General features: G+C 33.4%; 2 protein-coding genes across 2 annotated transcripts in view; one reads left to right on the forward strand and one right to left on the reverse strand.

The window, feature by feature from the left end:
* Positions 1-22,947, forward strand: part of LOC125870339 (photosystem II reaction center W protein, chloroplastic-like) — an 841,908-nt gene that overhangs the window by 11,084 nt on the left and 807,877 nt on the right. The window lies entirely within an intron of this gene.
* On the reverse strand, positions 1,832-3,486 carry LOC125870294 (anthocyanidin 3-O-glucosyltransferase 2-like). Its single transcript, XM_049550696.1, has one exon. The coding sequence runs from the start codon at positions 3,417-3,419 to the stop codon at positions 1,971-1,973; it is 1,449 nt and encodes a 482-aa protein (XP_049406653.1). The 5' UTR covers positions 3,420-3,486; the 3' UTR covers positions 1,832-1,970.

Genomic DNA, 22,947 nt, shown 5'->3' on the forward strand with positions numbered 1-22,947 from the left:
TGTTGAGTAGTGGTAGAGTAAGACATTTTTTCTTCTTACCTCAAATCAATATAAATATATACTAGACATTGGAGCCCGTGCTAGCACGGGCCCAATATGTATCATTTTTTGTTTCAATTTATGTGACAAAGACAAAATTAAAGAGTTAAGCAAACTTTAATATTAATTTAAAATAGTTTAAATTTTCAATTATTGTTAACTATGGTAAATTTTTTTTTTATGTCTTTTAACATTCTAAATTGGTAATTATTGTTGTATGATTTGTAATATCTTTTACACAATTTTAAAATAATAAAAGTTATTTCTTCTTTCTCAATTTATGTGGTACTAATAAAATTTTGAGATTCAATCATTTTTTTTTGTCTTTAAAATACTATATTGTTAATTATTGTAAATTATTGTACTTTCTAAGTAATTTACAAATAATATATATTATTTCATTTGTCCAATTTATGTGTCACTAATAAAATTTGAAGATTTAATAAGATCTTTTACATATTTTTATATCTTTTGAATATTTAAGTAAATAATTATTGTGATTTATAACTTTTACATATTTTTATATCTTTTGAATATTTAAGTAAATAATTATTGTGATTTATAATATTTTATACAATTATTTTTAAAAAATTAAACAACAAACAAAACGAATTCATCATAGGAAAATTACCGAAACATCCTTGAATACATCAATAATAGGTCCCACTTTTTGTTTAAAAAAAATGCATATTGGGAGGATATTTTTGTCCAAAGTGGAAATAGAATAAGTATAAAGCATTAAAGTCTTTTAAAATTTAAAATTGTTAATTCTTATTGTATGATTTGTAATACTTTTACGTCATTTTCAAATAGTAGAGGTCATTTCTTCTTTCTCAATTTATGTAGTACTAAAAAATTTTTGAAATTCAATCAATTTTTTTTACTTTGAAATATTTTTAGTTGTTAATTACTGTAATTTATAGTACTCTCTAAGAATTTTTCAAATAATATATATTATTTCATTTGTCCCAATTTCTGTGTCACCGATAAAATTTGAAGAGTCAATCAGATCTTTTATATATTTTTATATCTTTTAAATATTTAAGTAATTAATTATCGTGATTCATAATATTTTATAGAATTATTTAGTATAGTAAAATAAATTTAAAAGAAACAAACAGAACGAATCCATCATAGGAAAGTACCAAAGCATCCTTCAATACATCAATAATGGGTCCGACTTTTTATTTTTAAGAAATTGCACATTCGAAGAATATTTTTGTCCAAAGTGGAAATATTGTGTAAAAAATGTGTATTTATTGTGATTTTGAATGTTTTGTGGGGTAATAGGATGCACGCAAAGTTAAGGTGTCTTTTTGAAAATCTGGAACAACTTCAAGTATCACTTAATGTTTTTTCTCAAAATCTAATTTACTTTCGTAAACTATGTGTCAGATCAAAATTTAACAAATTCAAAAGGAATGAGTAATAAATAGCTCATACAATGACATATTTATTATTTAACTAAATAATAAATATGTAACTAAAAATCTTGTTAGCTTTTGGATGAAAGCTAACAAGATAGTTACAATGATAGTTGCATCGTGGCTTATTATATATAATAAGATATACATATATATAGGAGAATCTTCAGCCCGCTTATGTAGCATGTCTCAATGACCATCATTCCTACTTATCCTTTTTTTTCTTTTTTAAACATTTTTTCTTCTTACCTCAAATCAATATATATATATATATATATATATATATATATATATATATATAAACGATTTTCTTGTTCCACCTGCCATGACTAATGAAGCCACTAATGCCTAGAGCCATACACTTGGTCTTCTCTATTTTTGCCATTTTAACAAGTAACATATCATTAGCATCAGAGCAGGTTATCTTGTGAAAGTGCAATACATAAGTTGGTAATCATTAATTAGTTATTGATCACATAGTCTCTTAACAAATATACCGGCTAATGATCAAGAAATGTTACTAATGACATCCTCAATTAGAAGCCCAAGAGATGCATAAGATGAACCACCCTCCTTCATAGCTGCATTGCTTTTCTCTTTCATCTCCTTCCCCTTTTTCCTTATTTCATTGTCATCGCCATTAGCCATCAACAGTCGTATGCCACTTTCAATTTCCTTGGCACTCACAATGTCGACATGCTCATATTTCCCCTCAAAATCCTTGAAATAGTCCATTCGAATCTCCACTCCCACTCCCAACTCTTTAACCAACGCAAATGCATTCATTTGTTGTTCAGCAAAAAGAGGCCAAGTGGCTATTGGTACCCCAAAATACAAGCTTTCGAGTACAGAATTCCATCCACAATGCGATACAAATCCACCCACTGCTCGATGAGATAGTACCGCCACTTGAGGTGCCCATCCAATCACTTTCCCAACCCCATTTGTCCTTTCAATAAACCCTTCTGGTAGCACTTCTTCAACATTTTCATAGTTATTTGGCAACTCGAATTGCCCCTTTGGTGGTGGTCTTCGTAACGACCATAAGAATCTATGACCGCTACACTCAAGTGCAATTGCTATTTCTTTGATCTGTTCGATTTCAAAGCTTCCCATACTTCCGAAGCACAAAAACACTACAGAGGACTCTGGTTGATCATCTAACCATTTGATTATGCTTTCTGTTTCGGATTGACTGTTTCGACCATGACCCTCTTCCTTAAAATTCAACACTGGACCAACTGGATAAATTCGATGAACTGAAAGAGACTGAAGAGGTAAAGGTTCTAGCTCCGTGAACGTGTTGACCATAATACCCTTCGTCTCTTTGAAACGAGTAACCAAATCGAAGAACATGGCATACATGACCCCTTGATCCGTTGCCATGGTAGGCAAGAATTTCGCAGGATATGGGTTTTTAAAACCCGGGATTATTAATTCTTCATTGGAATGCTTGTATTTGGAGGTGTCAATATGATGTACCTTTTTTAGAGATTCAAAATGAAAACATAGGGCAAGGAAAGCAGCACTTGAGGTAAGAAAAATGTAACTAGGAACACAAAATTCATGGGCTACGTCTATCATAGGGGTGCAGAACATGTCGAGAACGAAGCCTGCGAGACGAGAATTAGATCTAGAAAAGCTGGAGTTATTCAAAAAATCTTTTACTTTTGGTTTATGACTCTGAATGAAGTTTATGAAGAAGGTCTCCTTATTTGACATGAATCCACCAATAGTTTTTTCGTCAACGGAGATGTCAACAAACTGCAAACGGGGTATAGATGAGAGTGATTCGATATAAGATTGAATACTGAAATCCATTGGAAACTTCATAATGAGGATAGAGATACAGAGCCTCTCATCTCTGTTGAGAATGAGTTTTGCAATTTCAACAGCGGAGATAAGGTGACCTGCTCCCGCCGAAGGAATGAAAACAAGCTCTGCTTTCGTCGTCATTGTATGAGATTGGATTTTTGTGGTTCCGGTGAACAGAGTAGAACTAGTTTACTAATTTGTGACTACTACTACTCCTTATATATAAGGTTGGAAGACGTTTTGTTATTTGTACTTTAAAAGAAACTTATTATACGTCACAAATGATGGTCACAAAACATTTCTCTATTATAAATCATTTAATTATGGACTCTTTTCATATCAATGAAGGTCACAAAAGTCACTCAAGTATATTACTTTCTATGTCTCAATTTATATATTTGTAAACTATATAAAAAATATTATAAGTTATAATAAGGCGAAATGATGTTATGTATCTTTATATTTGTATGAATTTGTATTCTGGATTATTCTACTTGATCATTTATCAACTGAACCCTTAAATTCAATTAAAATGAGACTTTTAAATCCCTCCAACCATGTGTATAGCTCACTCTCTCTTACATAAATGACGTTTCATATCCACGTCACATATATTAATGCCATGTCATAATTATTTCATAACTATTTTAAATTATTAACCAAAAATGTTACTCCACAAAAGACAAAAATAATAAGTTCTCTATTTTAAAAAATAAAATAAAATAGTTATTTCTCTCACCTTTCCTTCTCCTTCCTCAACCCACAACCGCCATTAACACCATCTCTATTCTCCTTAAAAAAAAAAAATTCTTCTTCAGCCTTATTGTCTATTGCCGTGACAAGGCCCTTCAAGTGCTTAAAAATCATAGTTCAATTTTTCTCAAAGTTTTTATCATTCACAAATCTTAATCGTAACCATCTATCATCATTTGAACCACCATAAATCCTTTTTCACCATTGATGTCAATAAATCACCATTAAAATACTTCAATATATCATAATATTTAGGGAAAATACCCCTTAACCTATGTCCGAAATCTCACAGACACACTTATATTATATTAAGGTCCTATTACCCCCCCAAACTTATTTTATAAATAATTTTCTACCCCTTTTCNCCCTTTTCGGCCTACGTGGCACTATCAATGAAAACTTGTCAACACGCGCGGGGCCTAGAAAATAGTGCCACGTAGGCCGAAAAGGAGTAGAAAATTATTTATAAAATTAGTTCTGGGGGGGGGGGGGTAATAGGACCTTAGTATAATATAAGTGTGTCTTTGAGATTTCGGGCATAGGTTGGGGAGGTACTTATGCATTTTCCCTAATATTTATACACAATTTTACATAACACATTTCACCTAATTTCACAAAGATATCCAACAATCACTTTTCATCCTTCAAAACTATTGAATCTTTGTCACCTCATGGGTTGTAAATTACCACAAAAAATGAAAAGAAAACATAGATCTACATAAACAATATATTATCGTTTCTCAGAAAAAAAGAAAGAAAATATGAAAAAAGAAAAGAAAAAGAGAGAACAAAGAAGTTGGAGAGGGCTGGGAAGGGAAAAAAAGAGAGAAATCAGGTTGGCGGGGAAGGAAAAGAAGAAAGAAGTAAAAAAATCATTTTTAATTTTCTTATTTTTGTTAAAATAAACCTATTTTTAGTCTAAATTTTGATGTTCATGCTCCTTCAACACGTGATATCACATATTTGTGCCAACTCAGTAATTAAGTTGCCACATCAACTTCGTCAATGGTCAGAAGGACTTAAAATATTGAATTACATTAAGTTCAAGAGTTCAATTGACAAAGGGTCAAGTAGAAGGGTTCAGAATACAAACTTATACAAGTGTAAGGGTCCATCAAACCATTTTGCCTTATAATAATTGATAATTCAAAGTATTTAAAAGATGTATGAAAAATTTACGGTCAAAGATAGACTTATTCGAATATCAAAATTCAAAACGTGTCACACAAATTGAGACAAAAAAGTAATATTCAATGTTGCGGAAATTGATTATAGTTTATAAAAAGAGAAAGACATAAATTCACCCCTGAACTTGTTTCGAAAAGTCAATTACACGCTTAAACTAATATGATGACCTATTACACACCTTTGCTACTAAATAGTGAATTGTTTTACCCCTTCCCTGAGACGTGTAGCACAGCTGTCACAATGGAGGTGTATCACACTTGTGCCACATCAATGCCATGCCACTGCCACATCAGATGCCATGTCAAATTTTGATTAAAATTCTCCATGTCATTCAATTATATCTTCTTCAGTGAACACCACCATGAAACCACTACCATTGTCGCCATATGACTACCAAATCTATATATTTCACCATGAAAATCAAAATAGTCACCACAAATTTCACCATCTACGATCAAATCCACAATTGAAATCATACGATCACCATTATCCCTACAAAAATTATAAAGATCCACCACAAAATTTGACACCATAAACAAACTCATCACCAAAATTACATCATCACCATCATTTACAAGTGGGGAGAAGGCACAAGTACCCCCCTAGACTATGACCGAAATTTCAGAAACACACATTAACTAATTACTAAGGTCCTATTATCCCCATGAACTCATTTTATATATAATATTGTACACCTTTTGGCTTATGTGGCACACCCTGTGACTCCACGCTGTTAAGGTGCGTGAGAGATATTTGGATGCCACGTAAGCCAAAAAGGTGTGCAAAATTACAAAAAAAATGAGTTCAGGGGGGTAATAGGACCTTAGTTTAATTAAGGTGTGTCTCTGGATTTGGGTCATAGTCTAGAGAGGTACTTCAACCTTTTTCCGTTACAAGTGTTCATGGAAACTTGGGGTCAAACGCTAGCTAAGTATTCATTGAATTTACAAGTGCAAATGTAGGGGTGGACATGATATAGTATGGTACTATACAATATTTTAAGGGTTGGGCATGATATAGTATGGTACTATACAATATTTTAAAGTTTTAATATCGTAGTTTCGATATTTGGTACCATACCCATCCCTATGCAAATCACGGTATTAAATCTTTCATATATATATATATATATATCACGATATTACATTTTTTAATATGATATGAGAATTCGGTATATGTCCATCCCTATGCAAAAGTGGGGGTAAAATGTGACTATAAAAGGACTCAATCAAAGAATTTTGATTTGTTTGATCAACACAGAAAAAACAAATTGCTACACCAAACAATGCAATACAGTTCAACAAGAAAAATCAACAATTGCAAAAATATCCAAGGTGTTGATGGAGAGTTATATGCTTATTGGCTATTGCTTAACTCCCTCTTATATAATACTTCCTTCATTTCAAATTAATTGAATTATTGTGATATTTTTTATTTTCTAATTAACTTAATTCTTCAATTTTCAAGACTACTTTTAGAATGTTCTTTCAATTTTACCTTTCATTAGTTTGTATTGGAATTAGTTATTAATTAATATTTAGTTATTTTAATAATAAATTTGAAAATATTAAATAAGGGTAAAAATGGAAAATCATGTCTAATTTATGTCTTAATCTTCTTTTTTTTAAAGGATGCAAAACACCTAAACAATTCAATTAATTTGAAATGGAGGGAGTAAGAGACTCTCATTAATTAAAACTCTTAACTAGTCTACTTGAATGACCCAAACGTCATGGCCACTCCAAACTATTTTCAAGCATAAATCATTAAAAAATCATAAGGTCACACAAAAATTCAAAAATTTTCAAAAGTTGTTTTAACAATTTTCACTTTAAATTACTTCCAAAAATTTAAAAACAACTTTAATATTTTTCATAGTTAAATACAATAAAAATTTGAGACACGTTAGACTCTAAAATGGGCTATAGACTAATAAAAATGGGTGTGAAAATATTCCATTGAATTCAATTACATTGTTAGGTAGAGAGCTGGTAGGGAGCCGATTTCATTATTTATGTGTCATTGTGTGGCGAGTTATTTTGCATATTTCTTTGTGTAATGATATTTAAAACTTGTCTGTTATGTATATAAAGTGAAATGAGGTGTTGATTAGTAAGATATGTTTTAGGTACTTCTTTATTAAATCAAAATTTTGACTATATTTTTGTTTATCCTTTCATTATTCTAGTAAGCCTTTTTGAGCCTTTTTAGCTTTATTCTTTTTTTGGCCACTCAATAAGTCTTTCTTCTTTATTGATTAATCTTGCATTAATTTTATCCCGAAATGCTTTTTCACCATCTAAACTGTCGTGAGTGACACTCACACTAACTCTCCGGTGAGAGAACGCAACTACCAACCCAAAATTTAACCCAAGCACCATTGTATAAAGCCAAGCCATGATATAAATAGTAGGAAAACAGTTTAAAAATAATTAAAGGATTGAGTCCCCATAAACTCAATCAATAGTCAAAACATATGCGAAAATTAAGCCCTAAAAACTGAAAATCACAGCACCAAAACTCTAAATAGTCAAGAATGGGATGCAACCTGCTATTTTGTTGCTGATGTGAAGTTTTGATGATTTGACAAACTTCAGGGGACCAATCCAGTTACCTGAAGAGGCATGCTGATAGGGGGAAGAAGGTGAATAAGTCTGTTATCATCAAAAAGGGGGAAAGTGTTATTTTGGAGCTGATGTTAAGCTTTGATGATTTAACAAACTTAGGGATCTAACAAGGGACCAGATCCTTGTTATCGGGACTGATGACAGGGCAAATGAATGAATAAACTTAGTGTGAGGAATATTTGTGTGTCATCATCAAAAAGGGAGAAAATGTTATATTCTAGGTGTTTTGATGATCCTCACAAATGCAGGGACCCGGTCCCTGACAGAGTGCTCTTGTCCAGATTCAAAGTGGGGTACAATTTTAAAGTTGTCCTATCAGAATGGTTGGTGAAAAGTGCAGTGTACTTCACTAATAAGAAGGGGGGACTAGGTTGTTTGTGTCAGTGGTCAAAACTCTTGTTGGTGACTAATATATATATATATATATATACACACAACATTATTCATTCAAAAAGAGAGAGAGAGAGAGCTAGCAAGTCTTTTTCAAGAACTCAAGCATCGAAGAACACAACAAGGGGCCTAGTCCCGAAAAGACTACGTACATGAAAAGGACGAAAAGACAGCTGACAAAAAGCTGCAAACTCTGATGTGGTTGGTGCACAACTTTTCATAACAGCAGGCTCTCAGCCAATGACCTTGTCCCAAGGGTTTGTGTCCATTTTGATAATAGTCTCTTCTCTAAACACAAACCTAAGATTTGGCAAACAAAGATTTGAATTTTTAAAAATTCATAAGCTTACAAAGAGAAGAAGGTCATCTTCAAAGAAGAACACTGCTTATATCAACAAAGGACCAGATGAAGTGCTGAAGAGTATTTGTTGTATTTTAATCTTTGTGTCTTATGTGCTTACATTTTAAATCTACTCGTAAGTTATAAAAGATAGTAGATCAGTTGCTTTTCTAATTCTTTAGGTCAAGTCATATTAGCTAGAGTTAGTTAGTTGAACCATCTTTGTTCTGGTCAAGTCATTTGCATCATTGTTTTGATGTTCTATTTGATAGAGTGGCCTAGGAGTATCAACTGGAGTTAGTTGATGTGTAGTGCAACAAAGTTGTTGTTAATTTAAGCTCTTGCTTGGAGATAGGAGTTGGTGGCTAGAGTTAGCCTTGTGGGGCTCTTAAAGTCTAGATCAACCAGAGTTAGTTGGTTTAGTGGGCAATAAGATTATTGCTTAGGCTCAGTAAGTAATAGGCTATTACTTAGTGTGGGATTAGGGTGTTAATCTCATTGTTGTGGGTATAATCTGTGTTTCACTTTTTCTTTAGAAGATTAGTGAAAATAGTTGAAAAACCTTGTGTGACAGGTCATGGTTTTACTCCCTTGAGCAAGGAGGTTTCCACGTAAAATCTCTTGTGCATATTTTATTTCCAACTATTTACTTTCTGCACATTAACTCTATCGAAGGACCCGCTCCTGTGATCACTGGTGGATGCATACATTCCAACACAACCCCGAAGCTAGAAACATAATTTAACAGCCTAAAGTGTTGTGTTCGAAAAGATGGAAAACTAAAGATATAAGAACCCACAACAGCCCGAAAGAGTAGTTCACCCTTGGATTCGATTGGTCACGCTTCATTCAACTGAGGTCTCGTATCAACTACCTGGATATGCCATGTACTCAACAAGAAGAGAACAAGTGCATTATCTATACATAACCACAATGTACTAGTAAGATCACACGGTTTATTTCAAACTCTGAATATAAACAATCAACTACAACATAGTAAATATAGGTTAACACACAAAAACAATCACGAACACATAGACTCTAAGTCGCAATATCCTGATTTAACTCATATCTAAAACATGTACCACATAATCACACTTACGCATACCCAGTCCTATCACGAACTTCACACACAAACTATTAGTGTACGATATGGTATAGAGCCAACTAGTGTTAGCATGTATACTAGGTGTGGTATCTGAGTCAACTGTTAGTATTTTTGTACCAGCATGTTACTCTAGCCAACTAGAAATCACAAACAACATGCACAATCACAATCATAATGAACAATAACACTTGAAACCACAAGTAAACAAGTTCATTGTAAGAGATTATCAACATTGTGTCATTTCATATCATTCTATATGTTTTCCCCAACATGCACCGCACAAGTGATACTATAAAGTAGTAGGCATGCATGCATACATTGAAAGTGCAAGACGGGGTGGGGGGGATTGCTATTTCTTCTTCGTTTTTCTTTTGTAAGTAGTTGACTTGAGAGATATCTCAGTCGACTACTGTTAATAGATCAATATGAATACAATAGTGAATGCGGAAAGTAAAATTGACACATATGTTTTATACTGGTTGGGATCCAAGTTGGATCTTACGTCCAGTCCCCTTGGGTTGCAAGGGTGTTCTCTTCTAGCTTCTGTAACTTTTGATGTGATTACAAGGTTTGAGTGTAGTTTAACTATTGACACTTTTTTTTTTTGCTCTTATGTTTTGGTACAAAACCTTACCAATAATATTTCTCTCTTCTCTCTTTTTTGTTCACACAGTAGAATTACAATGCTGATCAAAAGTAGAGTAGGGAGTAGTGAGATGATCCAAACTCATTGTACTATTTCTTCACTTGCAGTATGAAGCCTTTTTATAGAGTCAAGACTTGAATCTTTCATGTGAAGAGATAACAATCCAAGAGATTTGATCCTTGAAAAAGAAGGCAATATATCCTTATTTTCCAAGAATAAGGGTTAAGGCTAGACTTCAATTTTCTTTGATTCAGCCTTAATTTGCTTGTATATAGCCGTTGAGATCTTTTCCTTGTGTCTCTAATTCTGTAGCTTCCTTGGTTGAATATAGTTGTTGGAGATCCCTTCATTTCTTGTTTGATTCAGTAGCCGTTGAGATCTTTTCCTTGTGTCTCTAATTCTGCAGCTTCCTTAGTTAAATATATATGTTAGAGATCCTTTCCTTTCTTGTTTGATCCAGTCTTGCAGCTTCCTTGATTGAATGTAGCCGTTGGAGATCTTTTTGTGATCTTACAGCTTCCCTAATTGAAGGGCAACTGTTTTGTAATCTTCCTTGATTTATGATCTTCCTTGATTTATGCTATTTGAACTTCAGCCTCCTTGATTAATGATTTTCAATCTTGCTGTGAGATTATTCATCTTCTATTTTCGTATTAAATTCTTTCCTTTTTGATGAATAGTTTGTCCCGAAAGTATTAAGTTGATTATCATTAAAACTTTACACTAACAATCTCCCCCTTTTGATGATGACAATATATAGTAGTAATACTTCCTTGTCTGTGTAGTCGACTTCATGAGTTGAAGTTTAGTTTGCTCCCCCTGAATGTGGTGAGGAGTAGTCGACTTGTGGAGCTGAGTTTCAGCTTGCTCCCCCTGAGTAGTTGCCATGTGAAACTGAAGTGTTATTGCTTTAGAATACTTGAGCCAGCTTACTTAGCATAATGTTAGAGATATATAGTATAACAAGAGAAACAAATAGACGAGCATATAGACCATAAGCAAGCAATTTGTAGAAAGTAGATGTGCAAACATCAGATTAAAATAAGATATATTCTCCCCCTTTGGCATCAACAAAAAGGAAAGAATAGAGAGTTCAGCAAAATATCACTATAGAACCAAAAAGTCTTAAGATGGGTAACACAACCCATTAAACATCACAGTAGAAAAATAAAATAGGAGCAACAGAGAATTAACGAGGACGCAGGAAATAAATTCAGGAATTTAAGGGATTTTCAACAATATTAAGAGATTTTCTAAGAGAGCAAAATCTTTCTTCCAAAAGAGGTTTAGTAAAAATATATGCCAGTTGAAAATCAGTACTAATGAATGAAATTTCAATATCACCATTCAAAACATGATCACGGATAAAATGGTGTTTAATATCAATTTGCTTGGCCCGAGAATGATGCACATAATTTTTTGAGAGACAAATAGCGCTAGAATATCACACATAATTTTAACATGTTTAAATTAAAAGATAAATCATAGTCACTTAATTGATGAACCATCCATAAAATTTGAGCACAACATTGACCAACGACAATATACTCTGCTTCTGTGGTAGAGAGAGAAACTGAGCCCTATTTTTTACTGTTCCAAGAAATCAATGATTTTCCTAAAATTTGACATGAACCACTGGTGCTTTGCCGATCGTCTTTATCACCTGCATAGTCAGCGTCAGAAAAGCCTTCAAGAAAGATTTCTTTTTCTTTTGGGTACCATAATCCAAAAGAGCATGTACCCACTAAATAACGAATAATACGCTTTACCGCACTAAGATGAGATTCTTTAGGAGCTGACTGGAACCTTGCACATTTGCATACGCTGAACATAATGTCTGGTCGACTGGCAGTAAGATAAAGTAATGAACCAATCATACCTCTGTATTTTGTTTCGTCGACTTTATTACCTTCTTCATCCTTATCAAGAGAGCACGTGGAGCTCATGGGAGTGCCTAAGGATTTTGAATTTTTCATTCCAAATTTTTGAATAAGTTCCTTGCAGTATTTCGTTTGACATAGGAATGTGCCTTTCTCAGATTGGTAGATCTGCTGTTTGAGAAAGAAGGTTAACTCGCCCATCATACTCATTTCGAATTCACTTTGCATAAGCTTAGAAATTCCTTACACAACGAATTATTAGCACTTCCAAAAATAATGTCATCAACATAAATTTGAATAATAAGATTTCAGAGGAAGATCTCTTAATAAAAAGAGTGGTATCAATTTTTCCTCAGGTAAAACCATGATTTATTAAAAAATTGCTAAGACGATCATACCACGCACGAGGTGCCTGTTTAAGACCATAGAGAGCTTTAGAAAGTTTTAAAACATGATAGGGAAAATTTGAGCTTTCAAAACTTGGAGGTTGCTTTACAAAGACTTCTTCTTCAATAAAACCATTTAAGAAAGCACTTTTTACATCCATTTGAAATAGTTTAAAACCTTTATAAGCAGAAAATGCCAAAAGTAAACGAATAGATTCTAACCTTGCTATGGGAGAAAAAGTTTCGTCATAGTCAACTCCTTCCTGTTGAGAGTACCCTTGAGTAACTAGTCGAGCTTTGTTTCGAATGACTTCTCCAGATTCGTTAAATTTGTTTCTATAGGCCCATTTAGTTCCAATAACAAACTTATTTTCTAGTTTAGGAACTAAAGTCCAGACCTGATTTTTGTTGAATTGCTCTAGTTCTTCTTTCATAGCCGTGATCCAATGTTCATCTGTAAGGGCATTATTTAGTTTCTTTGGTTCTAATTGAGAAATGAGTGCAACCTATGTCTCATTTCTTCTTGACGCTCTTGTTTTCATGCGTTCATTTGGAATTTGCAATGATGAATTTGTTTGGATAGTTAGGTTCACTTCGCCATTCATTTGGAACTGCTTCAACATAGGATCAACAGACTGTTCTTCAACAGTCGACTCCTTAGCATTGTTTATTTCCTTGTGAGTTGATATGGAAAGTTGACTGTCTTCATCATCAATGTTTATTCTAATCTCAACAGATTTATTAGTATCATAAAAAACAACATGAATAGATTCTTCAATATGTAAAGTTCGTTTATTGAAAACTCTATAAGATCTACTAGAATTTGAATAACCAAGAAATATACCTTCATCACTTCGTGCATCAAACTTACCGATATTGTCTTTACCATTGTTGTGAGCAAAACACTTGCATCCAAATGGATGAAAATATCCAATGTTAGGTGTCTTACCATTCCATAATTCATGTGGCATCTTTTTCAAGATGGGTCTTATTAAGTATCGATTCAGCACATAACAAGCTGTGCTTACAGCTTCTGTCCAGAATTTGTGTGGAAGAAAGTGCTCAACAATCATTGTTCCTGCTATGTCTTGCAGTGTTCTATTTTTTTTTTCTACAACTCCATTTTGTTGTGGTGATCGAGGTGAGGAGAAGTTGTGAGTGTAACCTTTTTCGTTGCAGAAATTTTCAAACAATTTATTTTCAAATTCTCCTCCATGGTCACTTCTTATAGATGAAATATAGTACCCTTTGTCTCGTTGTACTTTTTCACAGAAGAACTCAAAGTTTTTCAAAGTATCATCCTTATGAGATAAAAACATAATCCAAGTAAAGCGAGAATAATCATCTACAATTACAAATGCGTACCTTTTTCCTCCGATGTTAGCTATTCTGGTGGGTCCGAATAAATCCATATGTAGTAGCTGTAGGGATTGATTTGTGGATACAATATCCTTACAAGAGAAATAGTTTCGTGTTTGCTTACCCATTTGGCATGCATCGCAGATGTGGTCTTTTGAATAGTCTAGCTTGGGTAATCCAATAACAAGATCATTTTTGGCTAGCTTCTCTACTGGCATGACCAAGTTTCTTATGCCAAATCCAAGGATCATCAGTCATTGATGCTAGGCATATATGTTCTCCGTTGTTTTTCACAGAATCAAGAATGTAGACATTCTTCTATGTGCTTCCTTGTAGTAGATTGTTTCCAGAATAATCCTCTATTAAGCACTTATTCTTCTGAAATCGGACTTCAAGGTTTGAGTCACATAGTTGACTAATGCTCAATAGATTGTACTTGAGTCCTGCCACTAAGTACACATTTGTGATATCACAGGCATCATTAAAAATGATTGTTCCAATCCCAATAACTATTCCTTTTGAATTGTCGCTGAAACGTATGCTTCCTCCCTTATACTCAACAACGAATTTGAACAAATTTTTGTCTCCTGTTATGTGGTTTGAACATCCGGTATCCAGGTACCATTTTCCTTTTGTTTTCCTACGGAGTTCCTGCAAAACAAAGTCATTGTCTTCTTTTAGGTACCCAAATCTTTTTTGGGTCCTTTGAGGTTAGAGTTATTTGGATTTCCTTTAGGTATGCAGATCCATTTGAAAGTATCACAATTTCAAAATCTGCAATTGTACGATAAGTGCCCAGATTTTCCACAGTAATTGCAATATTTAGGAATATTTTCTTCACAGGTGGAATTGCTACTGTTGGCTTTTGACTCAGTCGACTTGTAAGACTGATTGCAGCTAGCATAGTTTCCATCTGAGGAGCCTTTGCTGCTAGAGACCTTATTAATTTTAGAAAATGATTTGAAAGAATTTGATGTGTTTTGAGAGTTTTCAAGAGTGGTTTTTAATTCCTGAATTTCCTCATAAAGAAGATCTTTTTCCACTTCACTAACTTCCAATTTTATTTCCAAATTTCTTTTTTCATTTTGGAGGTTTCGAAAATCAGTGAGAATTCTATTGAGGTTAGTTACAACACGGTCTAGCAGATTTTTCAAATCGTTACAATTATTACATACCTCATTACTTAACTCTCCGACTGCCATGAAACATGTGTTTCCAATTTCTTCGTGTTCATTTTCAGAGTTGTCTTCATCGCTCTAGCTACTTAGTGCTTTATTCTTTTGGTGTCCTTTGGAGTGAGTTTTCTTTGCTTTTGTACATTCACTGGCTATAGGTCCATATTTTCTGCATTCATAACATTTTCCATTGTTTCTTGATTAATCAGCAATATATTTTCCTTTTCCAAAGTTTCTTCCTCTTCTGTTGTTTCTAGATCTCTTGAAGGATTCCATAACTAATCTAGTAATCAAAGCAATCTCATTTTCTGCTAGTTCATCTTCTCCTTTGTGTTCTTGATCTGATTTAAATGCTACAGTCTTCTTTTTGGTGTCTTCTTGGCCTTTCTTGCTAAGATGAGTTTTCTCAAAAGAGATTAAATCTCCTCTTAATTCATCATAGTTTAGGTTGTTCAAGTTCATGCTTTCGAGAGCAACTACCTTGGCGTGCCATTGTGGTGGCAAGCTTCAAAGAACTCTTCGTATGTGCTCTATTGGAGGATATATTTTTCCTGAGGTCTTTAGTTCTCCAATGATCTTATGTGCTCTATGGGAGTATGTATTTTTCCTAAGGCCTTTAGTTCTCCAATGATCTTATGTGCTCTATGGGAGGATATATTTTTCCTGAGGCCTTTAGTTCTCCAATGATCTTACTTAGTCAAGCAAACATGCCTTCAATGGTTTCTCCTTCTTTTATTTGAAAGAGTTCATATTCATATACTAGCAGGCTGATGATAGTTTCTTTAACTTTATCAGTTCCTTCATACGTAGCCTCCTATTTATCCCGCATCTCTTTGGCAGTATCACAACATGAGATCTTCTCACATTCTTCTCCACTGATGGCATTGTACATAACATTTTATGCTTTGGAATTTGTTTGAATAACTTCCATCTGTTCATTTGTGTAATTCTCCAAACTTGGTGTGGCAGAGGACTGACTTTCATCAGAACTTTTTGAAATTGGAATCGGAATATCACCAAGCTTGATGACTCTCCAAACCTTCACATCGTAGGATTTTATGAAGGTTTTCATTCTTATTTTTCAATGAGAGAAGTGTTTTCCATTGAAGTATGAAGGTCTTGTTTGAGAAGTCCCTTCTTGAAATAGTGCTCCCATAATTTGTTGTGCCATGATCTTTTTCTCATCTATTGTTAGACAGATTTTCGTGAGACGAGACTCTGATACCAATTGAAAGGGCAAGAGGGGAGTGAATTGTTGTTTCTTCTTCGTTTTTCTTTTGTAAGTAGTTGACTTGAGAGATATCTCAGTCGACTACTATTAACAGATCAATATGAATAAAAAGTAAATGAGGAAAGTAAACTTGACACAAATATTTTATACTGGTTGAGATCTAAGTTGGATTTTACGTCCAGTCCCATTGGGTTGCAAGGGTGTTCTCTTCTAGCTTTTGTAACTTTTGATGTGATTACAAGGTTTGAGTGTGGTTTCACTATTGACACTCAATTTCTTTTCGCTCTTCTGTTTTGGTACAAAGCCTTACCAATAATATTTCTCTCTTTTCTCTTTTTTGTTCACACAGTAGAATTACAATGCTGATCAAAAGTAGAGTAGGGAGTAGTGAGATGATTCAGACTCGTTTTACAATTTCTTCACTTACAGTATGAAGCCTTTTTATAGAGTCAAGACTTGAATCTTTCATGTGAAGAGATGGCAACGCAGGAGATTTGATCCTTGGAAAAGAAGGCAAGATATCCTTATTTTCCAAGAATAAAGATTAAGGCTAGACTTCAATTTCCTTTTATTCAGCCTTAATTTGATTGTATATAGCCATTGAGATCTTTTCCTTGTGTCTCTAATTCTGTAGCTTCCTTGGTTGAATATAGTTGTTGGAGATCCCTTCATTTCTTGTTTGATTCAGTAGTCGTTGAGATCTTTTCCTTGTGTCTCTAATTCTGCAGCTTCCTTAGTTGAATATATATGTTAGAGATCCTTTCCTTTCTTGTTTGATCCAGTCTTGCAGCTTCCTTGATTGAATGTAGCCATTGGAGATCTTTTTGTGATCTTACAGCTTCCCTAATTGAAGGGCAACTGTTTTGTAATCTTCCTTGATTTATGATCTTCCTTGATTTATGCTATTTGAACTTCAGCCTCCTTGATTAATGATCTTCAATCTTGCTCTGAGATTCTTCATCTACTATTTTCGTATTGAATTCTTTCCTTTTTGATGAATAGTTTGTCCTGAAAGTGTTAAGTTGATTATCATTAAAACTTTACACTAACATACATAACTTGTAAAAGATACTACCATCATCTACCTCGAATCAAGCCTCTTGAAAATTCTAAAGAACCCAAGCTTTCCCCTTGTTCAATACCTTGACTTGTTCTTGATCTAAAACAATAATAAAATACAACAACTAATAAAAAATGACTTAAATATTCCTGAATTGAATCCTTACCACAAGCCAATTCATGATCATTCTATCCAACCTAGGGCTTTCTCCATCATGAAATCAAGTCAAAACCCTCTCCGCAAGAATAATATCCTAGATTCTAAGGCTTAAGAATCAACTTACTAGATAGTGGAGTAATGAACTTACCTTTACCGACAAATTTAGTGGATCAATTGAGTAGAAACTACCCTAATTCACCCCTCTCAAATTCAAGAATTGTGTTGCAGAAAATAAGAGGTTTTGAAATTTTTTCTGCATAAAATCCCAACTTACTCCTCTATGACGACCCAACCCACTTTATATGTTGTCATTCCTGTAATAGTGCATGCACATGCCCGTTATAACGGATTGCACAATTTTCAAAGACTCAGAAACTCCTGAAAAAACTCATTTTCGCAACATACCTTTGCCCCTTGATGTCCCAAACTATATATCCCCTTCACGTCAAATTCGATTCTGAGAGTTTTACTCACTCGAATTTGATTCTGTAAAACCCTATGGGTTCCTTAATGTCTTGGCTACTAGGTATCATAAACTAGGCCTATACATTTCATCCCACCCATACCCATATGAATCTTTGTCAATGTTTTTTTTTTTTTTTTATATTTGTTGGTGAAGAAAATTAATTAACACCATTACCCTTGTCCATTCATAATCTGCCACTGTGTCAATGTGGCGTCACTACTTTATGGGTGGGAAGATTTTGAAGGATTACATTTTTGTTTACTCATTAAATATTAGGAGGTAGGTTATCAAGTAATATTAGTATTATTTTAGTGGAGTAGAAACAATTGGAATTGTGTCTTTTTCTGCAAAAATCGAGTTGATGCTCAATGATGGCAACATGATAGGAAATTAATGATTTCTTAATAATTTGGAAGGATATGAAAATTTTAGGGTAACCCCTTGAGAAGAAAATTTGGTGTAACTGTTATGTTGATGCACAATTGTTTTAAATTCGGTGGTCAACAATTTTGGTTCAATGGTTGTCTCCTTTGGTTTCAAAATCAGTGGCTCTAGTTTCAAACATTATTATTTGTTTCATCATAAATTTAGTTTTTTGATATTGAGATGTCTAATTGAATATTAGGTGTATTGTATTATATGAATACCATTAAAATTATGATTCTTTAAGAAATTGAGACTTAACCCCTAGACTTAAAAATTTAGGAATATGAGACTTGACATATTAGCCGGCACCAATAATTATGAATTTAATTATAGATTGAGATGAGTGGTGAGTCTAGGCTAGAGATATAGTAATATGAGTATCTACTGATTTTTTACCTTACGAATAATGCATATATGATAGATTGAGAACATTCAGAAGTTTTACAAAAGGGAAAGGCAAATCTTGAGGAATTTGTGGCACGTGTTCGACTTTCAAGGTATGTTAAGACTTTCAAACTTCGTTGGATGACATTTTCCTAATTAAAGATTAAAAAAGAAAAGAAATAGACAATAGGTAAGGGCGAAAGATGGGGTCTCATGCTAATGGTGTGACGGACATTGGTACGAGTACCGATGTTATAAAGGGAAACTTTATTACTATAGTATGCGGATTGTAATCTGAGAATGCCAAAGCATATGGGCATTAGCTGATGTATTATTGATTTAAATTCTCTTGTGTGATTGTGTTTCTTTATTGAACCCGTATAATTGTGATAGTTGAGGTGATTATATATCATACCGATATTTGATTGATTCACATGCATCATCATCCCCTTTTATTAAAATCATATTGTGCACATGCATTGACATGAGATTGAGTATAAGTTGGGCATGTGGAGATCGTTCATGCTGGGGATTATGAGATGTTAAGATTATAATTTGTGCACGTGGAGATCGTCCGTGCGGAAATTGTTTGATTTTATGATAGTGCATTGAGATCGTCCGCACAGATAAGTGGAGATCATCTGTGTCGGTATATGGACCTCGCGAGTCCCCCATGGGTCATGAACTTGTGATGTATTTTCGAGGACTATCATGTATATACGGTTGAGAGAGTACTTGGAATCTGAGGCATATCATTTCATGGTGTCACATTTCATTGCATCTCATTACATCCCTCATTCTTGTTGATTATGTGATTTATTGGTGGTTGAACATTACGTGACATTTGATTATCCCTATTGATGAAAACTTGGTTGATAAGTATAATGTGGACTTGTAAAATTAAAGGGTTATTTTCTTATATACTCATGTCACTATTTCTTCGTTGTCGGTCTATGAAATATACTGGGTACATGTGGTTTCGTACTCATACTACACTTGCTGCACTTTTTTGTGGTGCATATTGGATTTCAAATTCGAGCGCATTTCGTGAAGCTTTCAGAGTTGAGTTTTGAATTATCTTGGAGTTGTGGTGAGCTACTTGGCTGTTCCGTGGTCCACACTTCCCTCTGTGTCTTTAGTTATCATTTTGTTTTAGTATTTAGACAAGATATTCCTTACGTCTAAGTTTGTCATTTAGTTCCAGACTTGGTTCGTAGTTTAGAAGCTCGTGTACTTATGACACTAAATCTTGGGATTGTAATTTAGTTTTCCGCATTTTATTTAAAAGGCTTAGTATTTAAGATATTTTCTTTCTACTTACTTTACCATATTTTAAGTTGAATTAGTTAACTTATTGGGTTGGCCTACCTATAGGTTGGGAACTTAAGTGTCATCACGACTTGTGATTTTGGATCGTGACACCATTGCTCGGATTCTGTTTGAGACTGACCTAACCTAGAATTTTAAGTCTCAATCCAAAAAGTTTTCTGGCCTGATTTCTTTCACTATTGACCTACCCATAACAACTACCCATAACAATCAAGATGGATGCTACATACCTAGAGTAATTTAAAGTTGGGAAAATGCATAAATACTCCCCCAACCTATGCCCGAAATCCCACAGACGCACTTATACTATACTAAGGTCCTATTACCCTCCCCCCGAAAGACACACTTATACTATATTAAGGTCTTATTACCCCCTCCCCCCTGAACTTATTTTATAAATAATTTTTTACCCCTTTTCGGCCTACGTGACACTATCTTCTGGAGCCAGTGCGTGTTGATCATTTTTTCAAGCTATCTGGTTGATAGTGCCACGTAGGCCGAAAAGGGGTAGAAAATTATTTATAAAATAAGTTTTGTAGAGTAATAGGACCTTAGTATAGTATAAGTGTGTCTCTGAAATTTCGGGTATAGGTTGTGGGGTACTTATGCAATTTCCCTTTAAAGTTTAAAAAACTTAGGAGTAAAGGAAATGAAAAAAGGTGAAATAATGGGAATTGATTCGGATAGAAAAGAAGTATAATTGATTGGTGCCCCAGTATAAGGACGGTTCAAGAACATTAATGGCCAGAAGCGAAAATCGAACGGAGGTTTACTTTAAAAAATAAATTAATATATTTTTTTATGAAGTTTACTCTTCTAGCTCTTTGAAATGCAGAATTGTTAAAAAAAATTTATAATTTATTTCTTTTTTAAAAAAATTGGATTGATAATATAATCAATCAATTTGATCTTTACTCTTGATGTGCCAAACTTTTCTAATAATTATCTTTCTTTATATGAGAAAAAAAAAAAACCTTTTTTTATAAGTAGTACTTACTCATATTTATGTTTTTATTTTCAAAAGAGTGAGTTATGTTTCAAAAAATAATAAGATGGAATCTGTCTCCATGATAAGAACTGTGAATTGTGATGGACAGTTGATTTTCTCTGTCTACTATAGGAATGAATACTAACTCTGCCGTTTTTTTTTAATTAATAACACTTTTTTTTAAAAAATAATCTTTTTCTAGTTTTCTTAATATGCAAAGTTATTAATATATTTAATAAAAACATTATTTTGAGATGCAAAATTATTAGTTTTTATATGGAAATTTTACTTTTTCTATAAATAGTACTCCCTCTATTTCAAATTAATTGAATTATTGAGACATTTTTCATTTTTTAAATTAACTTAATTGTTCAATTTTCAAGACTACTTTTAGATTGTTCTTCCTATTTTACCCTTTATTAGTTAGTATTGGAATTAATTATTAATTAATGTTTATGTTGTAAAATATAAGCAATATACTACAAGAAACAATATAGACAAAATATGGAGAGTAGAATGTAGAGATCATCTTATTCAAATTTCTTATTCTCTCATCTCTTGTATCTTACAATGGTGAATGAACAACCCTATTTATAGGTTGAGAAATCACTCCAAGAGTCACCATATTAAGTGTCATAATAAATAGATACATTCTTATATAAAAAAAAAGGTTCACAGAACCTAGGGAATACACATAGATGATAAGTATAAGTTTATAGATAAATTCAATGGACAATCCATTTAGTTCAATGAATTTATAACACTCCCTCTTGGATGTCCATAGATAATGTGCTTCGTTAAAACCTTACTAGGACAAACTACTGGGAAAAAGCCTAGTGAAGGAAAAAGAGTACATACATCTCATAATACGCCTTGAGTGCTGCCTCATTAAAAACCTTACCAGGAAAACCCAATTGGGACAAAACCATGGTTAAGAAAAAGAGTACAACGCGTATTTCACNNCACCCGATGAAAGCTTTACTTAATATCTTGTAAGATTATCACTTGAACATATCTGTTGAAATTTTATCTCACCATTTTATTGAAGATCATGTGTGAAGAAGAACTTTGGTGAAACGTACTTTGCCCAATCTCCTTTGATGTATCTTCCCTTCAATCGAGCTATACATGCAGCATTATCTTCATACATGGTGGCTGAAATACCCCATTTCAAAGAAGAATCATACATTTCTCGGCATCTTCATAATCAATAATCTGTATGTGCACCAATTGCACTAATACATGATATTTTTCAATCATTTTCATAAGATCGGTCTTCCGTTATGTTAGGAAATTTCACAATCATTGGGGTACTCAATGTTATCGCTTTAACATCTTTTGAATCCTTCAAGGTTTTTCATATAACCTTCATCGTCTAGCTAGGACATGACAATCATTCATTACACATATTCAAGCATTTCATCTATTGCCAGACCAAAACAAGCCTCATTGCATCCACCACATGAGAATATAACTCCATTTAATAATGTCAGGACTTTTGCGAAAATCCTTTATGCCCCAAGGCACAAACCGTACTTTATATTTTACAGTTATACTTTCGCATAATGATTCATTTGTACCCCCACTGACATTATATCTTAATCCATGGACTATAAGTTCAAAACATCACTATTGAAAGTGAAACATAATATACTTGAATTGTGCATTTAATTTGGCCAATCATTTATCTGTCGACATTATATGACATATTTGAATTCAAGATCCTCGTCATCATCTGTAGCATTGAGAGATACGTCATATCAAAGATACCGTC

The sequence above is a fragment of the Solanum stenotomum genome, chromosome 7 (assembly GCF_019186545.1).
Source record: "Solanum stenotomum isolate F172 chromosome 7, ASM1918654v1, whole genome shotgun sequence".
NCBI classification, from domain to species: domain Eukaryota; kingdom Viridiplantae; phylum Streptophyta; class Magnoliopsida; order Solanales; family Solanaceae; genus Solanum; species Solanum stenotomum.

Coding starts and splice junctions, on each gene's coding strand:
- LOC125870294 (XM_049550696.1), bottom strand. CDS start 3,419: ATGACGACGAAAGCAGAGCTTGTTTTCATTCCTTCGGCGGGAGCAGGT.